The sequence below is a fragment of the Spea bombifrons genome, chromosome 11 (genome assembly GCF_027358695.1).
Source record: "Spea bombifrons isolate aSpeBom1 chromosome 11, aSpeBom1.2.pri, whole genome shotgun sequence".
Lineage (NCBI taxonomy): Eukaryota > Metazoa > Chordata > Amphibia > Anura > Pelobatidae > Spea > Spea bombifrons.
Window position 1 is genome coordinate 33,067,767 of NC_071097.1, and position 16,491 is coordinate 33,084,257.

At 38.6% G+C, this 16,491-nt stretch overlaps 2 protein-coding genes across 2 annotated transcripts; both read left to right on the forward strand.

Moving 5' to 3' along the window:
* The first annotated feature begins 3,445 nt into the window (after positions 1 to 3,445).
* LOC128468284 (olfactory receptor 1019-like) lies at positions 3,446 to 7,067 on the forward strand. The gene is made up of 2 exons (XM_053449973.1): positions 3,446 to 3,471; positions 6,125 to 7,067. The coding sequence occupies exons 1-2, from the start codon at positions 3,446 to 3,448 to the stop codon at positions 7,065 to 7,067; spliced, it is 969 nt and encodes a 322-aa protein (XP_053305948.1).
* Positions 7,068 to 14,429: 7,362 nt separating this feature from the next.
* Positions 14,430 to 15,383, forward strand: LOC128468285 (olfactory receptor 1019-like). Its single transcript, XM_053449974.1, has one exon. The coding sequence runs from the start codon at positions 14,430 to 14,432 to the stop codon at positions 15,381 to 15,383; it is 954 nt and encodes a 317-aa protein (XP_053305949.1).
* Positions 15,384 to 16,491: the final 1,108 nt, after the last annotated feature.

Consider the following 16,491-nt stretch of genomic DNA (forward strand, 5'->3'; position numbering starts at 1 on the left):
TCATTTACTGTACCAATTTTATTTTTAAGAAGGGCTTTCTTTAGATACCATTTTTTTGATCATATCATCTAATTTACCATAAAAATGATAATAAAATATGATGACAATTTGAAAATAATAACACTTTTCTGGTTTTTATTTGAAAAATTGTTTACTCATCTACAAAAGCTAATGAAAAGCTATATAGATTCTAAAATGTTTTAGGGCAATAAGTACAAGTAGTGTATAGCTATTTCAAGACCATTTTTTCCCAAATCTGGTCATACTGCGCATTTGATGCCGACCAATTCAATTTACTCCCACAAACCATATATTTTTGAAAACTAGACACCCCAGCTTATTTTAAATGCCAGCATTTTTACACTTTCCATGCACTAATTCTACCACCTGCCTTTGTCAAATTTTGTGCTGCTACATTTTTTTCTGTTTTTTTCTCACACACATTGTAGTTCAGGTATGAATTTACAGCTCCTGTTAAATGTCACTGCTAAACAACATCCTTTTAGACAATTTTTGGCAGGAAGCCCTGGTGCAACTGCTTTTTAATATTTGTATTTTTAAAAACAGCTGCCTTGAATATTAAAGTAATGTGTGTATATATATATATATATATATATATATATATATATATACCGTATTTGCTTGATTATAAGACGAGGTTTTTTCCAGAGCAAATGCTCTGAAAAATACCCCTCGTCTTATAATCGAGGTCGTCTTCTAATCAGACCTCATTCTGCTGGGGCCAGGCTGCTTACCGGGCTTTGATCGCAAGCAGCGTCTCTGCTATTAGCAGCAGGAGAACAGGAAGCTAGCACAGTCCTCACATAACTCTACCTCCCCCCTCCTTCCTCTGGGGGCGGGGCCAGAGAAGTTGCTCGCACAGCCGGGCCCCTGCAGAAGTCTGCGAGCGGGAGATCTGCAGTTCAGGTAAGGGGGTGGGGGGTGGGGGGTTTGAGCGTGTGTGTGTATGTGTGATTAATGGAATGAATGAGTATTTAAATGTTTGTGAATGAGTGTGTGTGTGTGATAGCATGGATGTGTAAGGGGGGTGGGGGTGGTAGCATGGCATAGGGAGGCTGTAATCACACTTCTAACATCCCCAGGTTCCAGCATGTACTGGCTGCCTTGGCTTGATGGAGTGTGATTGCTGTTAGCAGTATATATATATATATATATATATATATATATATATCCAGAAATGCATTTTAACCCCCTATATGCCACTCAGCCCCATGATATGCCTTTTAACCCCCTATATGCCAGAGTGGCATATAGAGGTATAAGGCATATCATGGGGCAGAGGGGCATATAGGGGGTTAAAAGGCATATCATGGGGCACAGTGGCATATAGGAGGGTATAAGACATTTCTGATATGCCTTTTAACCCCCTATATGCCCCTCAGCTGCACGGGAGATTAGGCTGTCCTGGACCCCCCCCCTGACAGCAGAAGCCAGCTTCGCCGGCTTTCTGCTGTCCGATCTGATGTAAAAGCTTCCGGCATTAAATGCAGATCGCGCAATCGGGCATTCCCTTCTAGGTTGTGTCACTGCTGACGTCACCCGGATATCCTGTCCTCCGATGAGGCACAGACGCTGACATCTCTATGCAAGTCTGTTGGGGCTTGCATAGAGATCACAGTGTGATCGGTGCAGGGGGATCGTGGGGAGGAGAGTGAGAAACCATGTTTCTCACCCTCCTCCCATGCTGGAAAAAGAAACGGAGAAAAAAAAAAACGGTTAGTCATTTAAAAAAAAAAAATTCGTTAAAATAATACAATAAATAATAATTAAAAAAAACAATAAAGTGAGTAATTGTGACATCACTGGCATTAATAACATGTTCAAGAGGTCCCTAAGAGGACCTCTAACCATTTAAAAAAAAAATATATATATATATAAAAAATACAAAAGATACAAAAAATAAAATAAAAAAACACAAAAATATATAAAAAAGATAATAATACTAATAAAAAAATAAAAAACCCTTACATCCCATTTCCTAGCACAACATCTACCCAGTATACCCCTCCTGCCCCGTTCACAACCCCCAAACCCGTTAAGCCATAATCATAAAAATTCTAAAAAAAATGTACACCTTATAGTATGTTCCCTATAAGTGCTGGGAAAGTATAGAAAATCTATATAAATGAGTGTAAGAAATCATTTTTATACTTTTATTTTGTTATGCACATTTTAGGCCTGAATGCAACTTGAGTGCTAGGAACATATGTTATCATTTATGTGACGTAGTTTAGAGGGTCTTCTGTTGAATGCCGGTGTATCCTATGACTGCTCCAATAGGATTCCTTAATGTATACCCTAACCAAATGTAAAAGGGTATAAATAGGCATGACTACAAGGGCAAGGTCTCTTTCTATGCTCTCACCTTCATCTCATCAAGAATATTGAGCCTACAGTACCTTTTATCACCATTTGTTCCAGCATCGGTACTGTATGTATTGATAATTTGTTATTGAATAAATCTGCTAAATAAGACATAGAAGCTGTGGTCTTGATTGCTGTTTGATCACTGGAGAAGTCTAGATATTCAAGACAAAGAATATTCTAACAATTAGGTATTTCTGAAATCGGGGCACCTGAATTGATAAACTTGGTGGGGATTTTCCATCACTTTACCTAATTTTTGTGAGGATTCAGAAGTAAAATTTTAAAAAAATTAGGTGCTTTTTTCTAATTTTCGCTAGTTTTTACTAAAATTTCTCATTCTAAATTTTCAGCTAATCATCCAACTATGGTATCGAAAGAAAGCTCTATCTCTCCTTGAAAAAAAAAAATATAGTTTACATGAGTACACTATTCACAGGAAAAGAGAATCATCGCTGAACCGACACAGCGCAAAATTGCTCCGGGACTTGAAAAAACCCTGGGATTGAAGGGGTTAAGGACAGGGCTGTTTTTTCCCATTTTTGTACCCTTCTGCTATGTTTGGTTTGGCTGTAATACAACCTCCATGTTTCCAAGGTTGGGGAGATCCATCCAAGCGCTCTCTAGGGTTAGACAATGAAAATCATCAACATAAAATAAAAAAAGGTCTGTCTATTGGTGTTCATGGACATAAATGAGACCCTTTCAATTCCAAAGTCAATGCAATGCATCCTTCAAACACTTGGAGCCACTGATACAGAGGAGTATATATATATATATATATATATATATATATATATATACATACATATACATACCCACATAGCCAGTGTCCATTTTACAACCAGCTGCCATCTGGTACTGAATGGGAGACCATCGCCCCCTCCTTGGTAAATAGTTGGTCCTAAGGACCTACGTTTCAATTTCCCTTTGTTAATTAACGTAGCGATATTATTATATTGTTAGGAGATGATTTTGTTAACTAAATTGTGTGGGTTTCAGGCAAAGATATGAAATATTTCATTGACCTCACATGCACTTGCATAAAACTTGCATGGGCATGCCGCTGATGCCAGGTCAGTCAGGGTAACTCTGTTGAACAAGCCTATATGTTCAAACACAAATATCTAGTAGACCACCCTCAACGTGACTTTACGGTGTAACATTGGCGCACGTGAGACATATTGATACAAAATATAAAGAGGCTTTATACCAAGCTGAGTTTTAAATTACTAAATAATACACAAAAATGTAATATACCAAATATTTATATTTTATAATACACAGAATTCTTCTAAAGTGATCAAAATCAACTTTATACAGTTTAAATATTACTGATTAAAGGATATAACTAGGTATCCCCAGGTATCAGTAGCTGTTTTTTCATCGCTGACTCTGTTGCAAAGTTTTACTTGTTAAACTTTGCATTCTCTAGAGGATTTCTCTCTCATACTATATAAAAGCTCAGCAAGTTACTGACGCGTCTCATAATATTTCTCCTGTCTTTCGAGGGGGGCTTGGATTTTCCTGAACGTAACAGAGACCAGGCAGATCTTCCAACAGCAACTGAAGCGGCTGGTATTTGGTAGGTAACGACTGATAATTGTCACCGTCTTGTATGCGACAGGGCCGATTTGCAGCAGGGCCGTAAAACATTAAAAAGCCAAGTTTTTTTGGGGGAAATACCAGGTTATGGATACAGTTAAAGTATATAAGTGTTTATAACATAGAGACATTGTCAGGAAGCATCAGTTCGGTATCCATAGGACCTCAGTCAGCAAGCGGTGACGTTTAGTATACATTAAGCACATTTTACTTGACTTGGCTAAAAATTTGCCCGGTCCTGTACCTTTAGTCTTAGAAAATCAGCCCTGACAATCAGTACGTATTTTCTCAGATTTATCCCCGAACTGTTGAAAATGCCAACTATTTTCTTCACAAAAAACACGCTTGGTAAAAGTGAAGAAGTAGAACATAGAAATACTTCTCTGGTGTAAAATTGTTTTATATTATTTAGCATAAAGTAGCCGAGGGCCCTATTTCTGTCTGAAATTAGATAAATTATTAAAAGGTGTTTTTATGTCTGCTTCAGATTTGTCAAATCGACCAATTAAGTGATTAATAGTGCCCATTTTAAGGACTAGATGCGATAACAAATGTCATTTTATCTTTATATATATATATATATATATATATATATATATATATATACTGAAATTATTCGGTGAAGAAGTATGACCCAATTCTCACTGCATTCTAAATTCTTTTCAGAACAAGTAAATATGTATTTTATTGTACCGTATATTCCGGCGTATAAGACGACTTTTTAACCCCCAAAAATCTTCTTAAAAGTGGGGGGTCGTCTTATACGCCGGGTACTTACCAAGCCGGAGGTTCCCACGAAGCCACCAATCTCTCTAATCACTACGCGCCGGCTATTGATCCCGAGCGCAGGGATGCCGTCATGTCCCGGCGCCCGGCATCAATTGCCGGCGCGTAGTGATGAGGGAGCAGGGAAGCCGAGGTCTCAAGTGCCAGACCTCGGGCTTCCCTGCTCTCTAATCACTAGGCGCCGGCTATTGATGTCGAGCGCAGGGATGACGTCATGTCCCGGCGCCCGGCATCAATAGCCGGCGCGTAGTGATTAGAGAGCAGGGAAGCCGAGGTCTGAAGTGCCAGACATCGGGCTCCCACAACTGGATGGAAGAAAGAAGACAGAAGATAAGGTAAGAGATGGGGAGAAAGGGACAAAGGGGGGAGAAATATATATATATACACACACACACACTGGTGTGTATATATATATATATATATATATATATATATATATATATATATACACACACACACACACTGGTGTGTGTATATATATATATATATATATATATATATATACACACACACACACACACATGTGTGTGTGTATATATAAATATATACATACGTGTATGTGTGTGTGTGTATATATATATATATATATATATATATATATAAATATACATATACATGTGTGTGTAAAGGCAGGGGTGTGTGGTGAGGGCAGTGTATAAATGTGTATGTATGGACAGGCATATGTGTAGATATATATATAGATATATATATTATATATGTGTGTGTGTGTGTGTGTAAGGGCAGTGCATGTATGTATATGTCAGCAAATCAACCAGCAAATCACCGGTAAGGTACATCGCTTGCCGTGATTGGCTGGTTGTTGTACGCTGGGTAGAGGGGTAGTCTTATACGGCGAGTATAGTCCAAACTCTATATTTGGACTGTAAAAGTTGGGGGTCGTCTTATACGCCCAGTCGTCTTATACGCCGGAATATACGGTATTTTCAAATTGGAAATACTGTGTGAAAAATAAAATGTAAAGTTTGGTCAATTTTATTATTGACATTATTTTATCACATGAAAGATCATTAAATACTTTGATTTGTGTTAACGGTTTCTTAGAAAAGTTCTGTTCAGTATTGTATCTGCTATAAATGGAATATATATAGCTTGTTTATTTTGTTTTTTCTTTAAGATATACAATAAATTGCTTTAAATATAATCATATATTTTTTTCCATAAGCCTATGAATGTATGTTTTCATCTTTTTTTTTATATATATAAGCATATGACAATGTTTTAAATAAATTGTATTTGTCCAATTCTCCAACAAGGTATCTCCAAACAACAAATAAGACAAAAATAAGGTGTTCTGGTTAAAGGAATCTGTCTAAGAATATCTATAAAGCATATTCAGCATGAAAACAGAAAATCAACATAATTTAACGGGATTTTCAATTCTAGGTCTAACAGACACGCCACAACTCCAGCTACCCCTCTTCATAATATTTCTTGTTCTATACTTCTTAATTATCTGTGGAAACAGTACCATTTTTCTCATCATTTTATGGGACCCTCGACTCCACACCCCAATGTATGTCTTTTTGGTGAATCTCGCATTTGTGGATATCACCTACACATCATGCATTCTACCAAAACTGTTAAAAATGCTCATTACACAAAATAAAGCCATTTCATTTTTGGGGTGTATAATTCAGATGTATTTCTTCATATTTTTAGCCTGTACAGAAATTCTCCTGCTTGTGGCCATGGCGTATGACCGATATTTGGCGATATGTCACCCCCTCCGTTACTTTATTCTTCTGAGCTTCAGGCATTGCGCTATACTGATTATGATCGCCTGGACCATAAGTTTCCTATCTCCCGTCGGACATGCTGCTCTAATATCTCAGATGTCCTTTTGTGCTTCTCATATCATTAACCATTTCTTCTGCGACATGACGCCATTGTTGAAGCTATCCTGCAGTGACACATTTACCGTGGAACTTTTGAACTACGTTGAAGGTACGATATTGGGCTTCTTTACATTCTTGCTGACCGTAATCTCGTATGTATTTATAATCGCTAACATTTTGAAAATCAAATCTAAAGAAGGTCGTCTTAAAGCCTTCTCCACGTGTACCTCCCACCTCACCTGCATTACTGTCTACTATGGAACCATTGTTTGTTTATACGTGAGACCCATATCGAGCTATTCTCCAAAACAAGACAAATTTTTTTCTCTTCTGTATATCGTCTTGGTCCCCATGGTAAATCCTGTTATTTATAGCCTTAAAAACCAGGATGTTAAAGATGCCTTAAAGAAACTTAAGGATAAAATGCAATTTTAACAAAAGCATCAATGTTTGTTAACGATACTTTGGTAAATGCTAAGACTATGAAAAATGGAGAAATAAATAAATATTTGGTTGAATTTTATTGTTTTATTTAGTTTGTTGAAAAAAAATATTAATATGGATTTGAGAACATATTGTGATTGGCAAGCGGCGTATCATGAGATAAGCTGGGCCTGAAGATGTCCCAGGTCCTGGCTTACAGAGCCATTAATTCATTATTTTTCTATAGTTTTTGTTATATTGGGAAAATAGAAGCTTCATAAATCACAAGAGAAGAGACAATACTATTAAAGAAATGATTTGATTGTAACGTTCACTTTGCATTGCTTTTTTTTGACTGTCTGAATTTCATGCCATTTCTGGCCTTTCCAAACTAATGGGATCATCTCGTTTAAACGTAAGACCCTTTTAAATTCTCACCAGTGTCCATGATAAGGTTTGTGAAGGTCCATAGAACATCATTAAATTGACCACCACAGACCCCAGTAAATGTCCTACATGAGCCGTGTTGGTCCAAGCAAGCCAGCGCTGAAGCTAGCTAGCAATAATTATATCATGTCTATGCACTATGGAGCAGAAGATGCAGCTCAATGCTTCTCCTGCAAGCCAAGGAACTGAGGAACATGTCCAGGTGCAAATGCATAGGGGGGAATTCTCACAAAACACATCAAATACATTATGGTATAAAAGTGTCCTTGGATAATATGGACATACCTATAGAAAAGAGAAACAAAGAATGTCTCTTCTTTAAAAGGTAGGAAATAGGTATAAGAAAAGATGTTTGTCTAAAAGGTCAAAATGTAGGGCATTTTCTTTCATATTACTTTCTCGGCTTGCTGCGAAATTATATTAAAGCAACAACTCTGTTGGGGGTGAGTGGCAAAAGGTAAAGTTTGGTGAATTCTAGAAGCGGGCTGGCTGGAAAAGTATGGCCACTCACCTACTTTACCTAAACAGTATCCAAAGGAGGCAAAAGGGAAGCTGCAGTTGAGGTGCATGCTGCAACAACACAGATCTCCATTGATTTTAAAGCACCCTTAGCCGGTTAAAAGATAAACGGATCTGTCCAACTGGCTATAACCCCCAGTGCTTGCAGAAGTGGGGCAGCTATGCGGGATAGGGGTACAGTACCTGCAGACTGTCCAGTGAAAACACATAATAATAGAAGAAATGGCTGCCACTACACCTCCTTGTTCTGTTTCTGGAAGCACTGATTGTGCCCCAAGTGTCAAGCACTCAAGTTGTGGCTCTAAATACAACACTATTTAGTGATATCATAAATATTTCATAACTGTAGTTGTGCAAAACAGTAGAAATGGAAAACACACACTTTTTAATCTACTCCAAAAGGGATTGAAACACAAAACACATACGCAAAAGTTAATAAACCACCCACTATTACCATAAACAATGAGAAGTTAGGTTGTGTTGAATGAGAGTCCTTTAATAATATTAGTGATTAAGTTGTGGATTTGACATTACAAACTAACCGCATCTTTTATATCATATATCGAACACACGCAGCCCAAGCTGAATGCCAGCCACCTTCTGAAATCAGGACCCTGCAGGATTCAAAAAATATTCAACCACATTTGGACTACTTGGCCAATCTGCAAGCATATTTATAAATTCATATTTTGTTTAAATATGCCTGTTTTCCTGTATATGTACTAAATGTGTATTTTGGGTAGATTTTTTCTTTTTTGGCCAAAACTTGGTGTTTACGTTTTGAAATGTGTGAATATCCCAATCCCCTGCCCGTTGGTCCTTCTATAAGCCGTAATTCTGCCATTTTTTACTTAACCCCTTAAAGACAAAAGGCCGTCCCTAAACCCATTGAAAACAATGCATTTTGAGCCCGTACATGTACAGGCTTTGTCATTAAGGGGTTAAAAGAACGTTCTCTGATTTCACTCCTCTTCTCTTGCAGCCTTTCTCTTACTTCTCAAGCTATATGCTAGCCGCCTTCTGAAACCGGGCACTACCCTTCATTTATACACCCTCTTCTGCAGGGGAGGGCTGGCAGCCTAAGGCCTGGGGGGCAAGTCTAGTCAACTTGACCATTGCACCATCAAAGCGGCTGCGAGCGACATTGAAAGCGGCTGTCGTGCGGCAGTCACTCCACCAGCGCCTAATGAAATTAAAGTGGCCGGTGTGCACACACCACATGCCTCAGCTCTTCATCACACCCCTTTTAAGACGTGGGAAGAGGAGCTGAGGCATGGCCATTGGGTCTGACAGCTGCATGAGGCAGGGGCGTACCTAGAGTATTTGGCACCTGTGGCAGATCCTGTATGTGGATCCCCCCCCCCACACACACACTTTAAAACTGCATAGTTTCTATGGTTAGGCAAACATTGACAGGGGTACAGCAAAATTGTTATCATTATATACTTAGGGATTATGCAGCACCACCGTCAATGTGTGCCTATACATTGAGCCAGACACTGACAACCCCTATCACTATATACTAAGCCAAACATTGATGTGGTGTAGGCTTACCACTTTAGTGACTGGCATAGTATATAGTAGGGATGCACCGAAATGAAAATTCTGGACTGAAACTAAAAATTCAGCATTCACTTGGCCAAAACTGAAAAAAAAAAGAAAAAAAAATGTAAAATACTTTATTAAAAGTAACACCAAAATTAGACAAAAAAATCAATAACAATATTAACATATATATATATATATATATATATATATATATATATATATACATATATATATATATATACACACATATATATAACAACAATCACGATCCTATCATGCCCAGGTTCTAGCATGTGCTGGCTGACTTAGCATGATAGCAGTGTGATTGCTGTTTGCAATTATATATATATGTATATATATATTAATACTGTCATTGAATTATTCTGTCCAATAAAAGTGTTAACACACCAAAGTTGGACCAAAAAATAATTTATAACAGCAATCACACTCCTATCATGCCTAGGCAGCCACTACATGCTGGAATCTGGGCATGAAAGGAATGTGATAACGGACTCCCTATGCCAACGCTTACACATCCATGCTATCTGAAACCCTCATTCACAAACATTCAGCATAACACCCATCACTCTCACACACTTACTAATCCACTCTCCCTGAATCTTGTCCTACCTTTTCTTCTTTCACTCTCACTTTTCCTCCTCCTCCTCCTCCTCTTCTTCTTCTTCTACTTCTTCTTCCTGTCCTTCCGGTGTACTGAGACGGTGGGCGTGGCTTCAGTGTTGTGCGCCGGGATTTGACATCAAGTCCCGGCGCACAGCCACAGTTGCCGCGCACATCGTTTCTGAAGGCGTGCCGGCATGGTGGCACCCCTCAGATGAGCGGCAGCCGGGGCGGATCACCCCCCTCCCCGCCAGGTACGCTACTGGCATGACGGCCGCATTCAATCCTGCTCGCGGCCGCTTAGTTTTTAACTTTGCGGCAGCATTGAATGTTCGTCTGCCGGTCGTCCGTCCGGCCCACCGGCCCGGATTTAGGGCGGCCTGGGGGGCAATTGCCCCCCTGCCCCCCGGCCCAGCCCGCCCCTGCTCTTCTGCATCCTTAAACCACTTAGTCCTCATCACTGCTTCAAGAAAGCTACTAATCCCTCCGCTCTATGTTTGTAACTTTTCATTACCCCTTCTACTGACTTAGATTGTAAACCCACGAGTGGAGCCCGCAAAAGCCCACCATTCCCACCAGGGACTTTGTGTAAAAGGCTAGGTGGCAAGCTTAAGGGCAGGGTTCGCAACTCCTGATGTGCCTGTATGTATTAATGTATATTTGTTATGCCCTATTTAAATGGTACAGCGCTGGGTAATTTGTTGGTGCTTAATAAATAAAAGATAATACTAATAATAATTGCTTCTGATTTATGTAATTGTGTCAATACCCATTTCCAAGATGTCTTTCTCTAGATCTATGATGATAAATATCCTGATGGTGTGTAACATTTCATGTATCTCAGTGAAGTTTATTCACTAAAGCAGAAGTAAGCAGAAGATTTGCTTTTTCAATTTCCCAGGTTCACTGTACATTATAAAGGGCCATCCGTGGCAATTATCTCTGGAAGAATGGCTGAGTTGGCCTTCCGTTATGGTTCAATCACTAAAGGTAACCTTTAAGAAGCTTCCCTGACTTACCAATGCTTTTTATAGGTTCGTCCACACTATTCTTGGACCTGACATTCACCGGGTTTGGCCTTTCAAAATGTAAAGTCAATTCAGTTTGATAAAATGTTACCTTTTGTCCCTGTTTAGTACCGTATATTCCGGCGTATAAGACGACTTTTTAACCCCAAAAAATCTTCTTAAAAGTGGGGGGTCGTCTTATACGCCGGGTACTTACCAAGCCGGAGGTTCCCACGAAGCCACCAATCTCTCTAATCACTACGCGCCGGCTATTGATGCCGAGCGCAGGGATGCCGTCATGTCCCGGCGCCCGGAATTAATTGCCGGCGCGTAGTGATGAGGGAGCAGGGAAACCCGAGGTCTGGCACTTGAGACCTCGGCTTCCCTGCTCTCTAATCACTAGGCGCCGGCTATTGATGCCGAGCGCAGGGATGACGTCATGTCCCGGCGCCCGGCATCAATAGCCGGCGCGTAGTGATTAGAGAGCAGGGAAGCCGAGGTCTGAAGTGCCAGACATCGGGCTCCCACAACTGGATGGAAGAAAGAAGATAAGGTAAGAGATGGGGAGAAAGGGACAAAGGGGGGAGAAATATATATATATATATATATATATATATATACACACACACACACACACTGGTGTATATATATATATATATATATATACTGGTGTGTGTATATATGTATATATATATATATATATATATATATATACATACGTGTGTGTGTGTATATATATATATACATACGTGTGTGTGTATATATACATATACATATACATGTGTGTGTAAAGGCAGGGGTGTGTGGTGAGGGCAGTGTATAAATGTGTATGTATGGACAGGCATTTGTGTAGATATATATATAGATATATATATTATATATGTGTGTGTGTGTGTGTGTGTAAGGGCAGTGCATGTATGTATATGTCAGCAAATCAACCAGCAAATCACCGGTAAGGTACATCGCTTGCCGTGATTGGCTGGTTGTTGTATACTGGGTAGAGGGGTAGTCTTATACGGCGAGTATAGTCCAAACTCTATATTTGGACTGTAAAAGTTGGGGGTCGTCTTATACGCCCAGTCGTCTTATACGCCGGAATATACGGTAAATAAAACTCAGTTAATTATCAATGACATCATCAGGAGCCCAAAAAGCAATTGCAATTGTTATCTGCCACCCTCCTAAAACGACGTAACCCGTAAAGGCTGATCAGCGTGCTCTAACCTAACAACTATCCATCTCATTGTTATGGATGATATGCCAAGTATTAAAAACAAATCACTCTTTATTGGAATTGATCTATTGGTACTCATATCGATAGTGTTATATATATATATCTATATATTTTTTTATATGTTGTAGATATATTTAGCAAAAATGGTGTATTCTTACAAAGTTCTTACAGCATTGCATGTAACTTAGTGTTTTGCTGATCATGTGTCTGCATTCCAAGTTTCAAAGATAACTCAGAATAATAATCACAGTCTCCAGGTGACAGTGCCTGCCGTTTGAACGCTCGCTAAAAAGTTTTAGTAATCAAACTTTGTATTCTCCGGAGGAAATTCACTTTACTTCTCGACTCTATAACAGAGCGGCAGTTTACTCAGAACCTCGCTGCTACCTGTAACAGATTCTGGAGCTCGAGGCGTCACAAATACAAATACCATCGAAGATCTCCACAACAGACTATTATAACAGGTACGGCCAGCATGTGGAAATAGTACTCTAACATTTTACTTCTATTTTTTAGGCCAACGTGTATGCTAAAAGTGACTTTGGGCGCCAGGGCTGGCCCAGGGATAACAAGGCAGCGCTGGCACTTTAAGCCAGCAGTGGTCTAATGGCCGACGGCTGAATATGACAGACAGCGCTCTACGTTTTTTATGCTAACGTAGAGTCTGACCAGGGATATCCAGCCAGGGGCCGCACGCTGCATCACCCCGATCTGCCGCTGGAGCCGGTCTTAAGGCTCTGAACTGTGTGTGTGTATCTTCAAAGTGTTCTCTTTTTTTCAAAATGCGTGTATGAGCAACAAAAAGACCTTTATCAACAAATATCAGTATCTCTTTTTTATTCACTTTTTTGTTCCACAATTTTGTGCGCCCGCAATCACTTTCGGTATTGCTGTATTTTTTTATAGTTGTTATGAGGAACACTATTTAGTGATAGTGTACTAAATGGCATTGAGTATTTTTTTTTGGCACTTTATATGCACATACCTTTTCCATAAAGTTTACATGTATTTCTTGCTACAATTTATTACTAAGCAAAAAAATGTTTTCTATGATTAAGTTATAAGAAATATTCTAAGTAAACAATACCAATCATTTATTTTGTTACGTATGGTAGGAGTTATTCTTTTATCTTTCCAAGTTTTTTGACTAATATATTGTTGTATACTACAGTACTTTTCACAGTAACATTCAGCAGCTATAATTATCAGTTAACCCCGTAATGACAAAGCCCGTACATGTACGGGCTCAAAAGGCATTGTTTTCAATGGGTTTAGGGACCGCCCAATGTCCTTTAGGGGTTAAATACATGCTTAGAAAACAAAGCAAAGGACATTAACAGTCAGAGTGTCTTGGGACAGTGTTTACACAAAACATTTCTAAATGTAATTATATGTATAGAATCCTTAAAAAAGGCAACATTTAAAAATCTTACAATAAAGATTAATACTGTAATATTTTTTTGTGAGAACACGGGTCCAGCAACTGTGAAAATGTCATTTTATGGGGAAGTAAATTTTAATTCTCAAGAACGGCTCCCTTGTAGCACTTAATGTGATAACCAGATATGCGTGTCCGTTATTATTTGTTTTTATTGAATTCTATTCTATGCATGAACCATGAAACATAAAATATGTTGAGATTCAATATATAATACACGTTGTAATTTTTATATTTCACTGCAGTAAGCAATTTGCTTTAATCAACGGCATGAGTAACTACATTTGTCCTAACAAATAATTTTACCCATTTGGCTTGAATTCATATAACTCCATTGGATTCATAGTTATCTTTTCTTTTTTTTTTTTTTTGCTTCATCACATAATTTTAGCTACAAAAAAACCTTGTTTCATAAATTAATGTCCATATTTTTTATTCCAGAACAAAAGTGGATTATGTTGCCTTAAAGTATTCGTAAATTCATTTAAATTTTGTATTCGAATCGGCAAAATCACAATTTCAGTATTTCTTGGTTGATGAAAAATCTAATTTTTTGGTTGATGAAAAATCCAATTTGTTTGGAAAATGAAATCAGTCAACACAACGTAACGTCGTTTTTAATTCAGGGCTTGACGGATATTCCAGAACTTCAGATCCCAATTTTTGTAATATTTCTACTTGTCTTCTTAATTATTTTGATTGGAAATCTTACCATTTTCATTGTGATCATGGGTGATTCTAACCTCCACACACCCATGTATTTATTTTTAATGAACCTTTCACTAATTGACATCTCTAACACCTCCAACATTATACCCAAACTGTTGAATGTGATGCTTACCCAAAATAAGGCCATTTCATTTGCAGGCTGTATAGCTCAGATGTATATATTTACGTCTCTGACATGTACTGAAATTCTTCTGCTCGGAGCCATGGCGTATGACCGATATTTGGCAATCTGTCACCCCCTTCATTACTTTATTCTGATGAGTTTAAGGCAGACGGCTGCACTTGCAGTAACTGCATGGACCGTTGGCTTTTTGGACACAACTGGGCATGCTAGTCTTATATCTGGACTATCTTTTTGTGCCTCCCATCGAGTTGACCATATATTTTGTGATGTTAACCCATTATTGAAGATTTCCTGCAGTAATACATTTAATGTGGAAATTCTAAGTATTGTTGAAGGGGCAATATTGGCATTTCCTACATTCCTGTTTACTTTAATTTCCTATATTTTTATTATTTCCAACATTCTCAAAATAAAAACCACAGAAGGCCGACGTAAAGCGTTTTCTACCTGCGCCTCCCACCTGACCTGTGTTACGGTTTTTTATGTGACCGTGATGGGTTTGTATATGAGACCGACATCAAGCTATCAACCAAAGCAGGACAAATATTTTGCTCTTTTATTTATTGTCTTAGTTCCAATGCTTAACCCGATTATTTATAGTCTGAAAAATCAGGATGTGAAAGATGCTTTAATGAAACTTAGGACCAAGATGACATGTTAAACCATCTAACCGTGCTTTGATTAATACCCAGGCAATTGTTTAACAATTATGAATAAACAAATATATAAAGCCTGACGTCACTTGTTTTGTGAGTAGTTCAATATGTAGCACAAAACTTATAGAACTTACAGAATTCGCTATCTTTTATTACTGCTCGACAGAGCCAGCTAAGATTTTAAGTTGATTAATGCCAGGTTGATAATTTTATCATGAAGGGTTTATAAGACACAAAGTATCAGGAAAGACTAAGGGATCTTGATGGCACATAGGGGGTCAAAAGGCATATCATGGGGCACAGTGGCATTTAGAGGGTTAAAAGGCATATCATGGGGCACAGTAGCATTTAGAGGGTTAAAAGGCATATCATGGGGCACAGTGGCATATAGGGGTATAAGGCATTTCTGGGGCAGAGTGGCAAGCCTGGGGGAAGATGTGCATAACTGGGGGGCAGGTTGGAAAATAAAAGGAAATAAAAACAAAAAAAATATTTTTCTCAATCATAGCTTTCATTAAAAAAAAAAATAGTTTACATGAATTAACATTTACTGGTAAAACTCTTTTTTCTATAGGGTCGTCTTATATTCAGGCTTTTTCTTTTTTTCCTAAATTAATATTCAGATTTTGGGGGGTCGTCTTATAATCAGGGTCGTCTTATAATTTGTTATACAAATGGTATCTTTGTCTTGGTAATAACCAATGCATAGATTTAGCAGTGAGTAAGTCATGAGTAACTTTAGTAAGGGCGGTCTCAGTAGACTGTCGAGGGCGAAAACCAGATTGAAGAGGGTCAAGCAGGAAGTTGGACTCTAGAAACTTAGTTAATTGGATATAAACAATTCTTTCCAGAAGCTTGGAGGTGAAAGGAAGCAGAGAGATGGGACGGTAGTTGGAGAGAACAGTCGGGTCGAGGGAGGACTTTTTAAGATAGGAGAAATGGTAGCATGCTTGAAGGACGATGGGACAGATCCAGTAGTGAGGGAGAGGTTGAAGATATGAGTTAGAGACAAGGGTAGATGAAAGAGACTGGGTGAGATGGGAAGGAACTGGGTCAAGGGGGCATGTGGTTGGACAAGAGGAAAGAAGAAGGGCGTGAACATCCTCATCAGTG

Excerpts from the sequence above, each read along its gene's own strand:
- LOC128468284 (XM_053449973.1), top strand. The coding sequence starts at position 3,446 with ATGCCGCTGATGCCAGGTCAGTCAGG. Across the intron at positions 3,472-6,124 it reads CTGATGCCAGGTCAGTCAGG|CATATTCAGCATGAAAACAG; the intron begins GTAACTCTGTTG and ends ATATCTATAAAG.
- LOC128468285 (XM_053449974.1), top strand. The coding sequence starts at position 14,430 with ATGAAAAATCCAATTTGTTTGGAAAATGAAATCAGTCAACACAACGTA.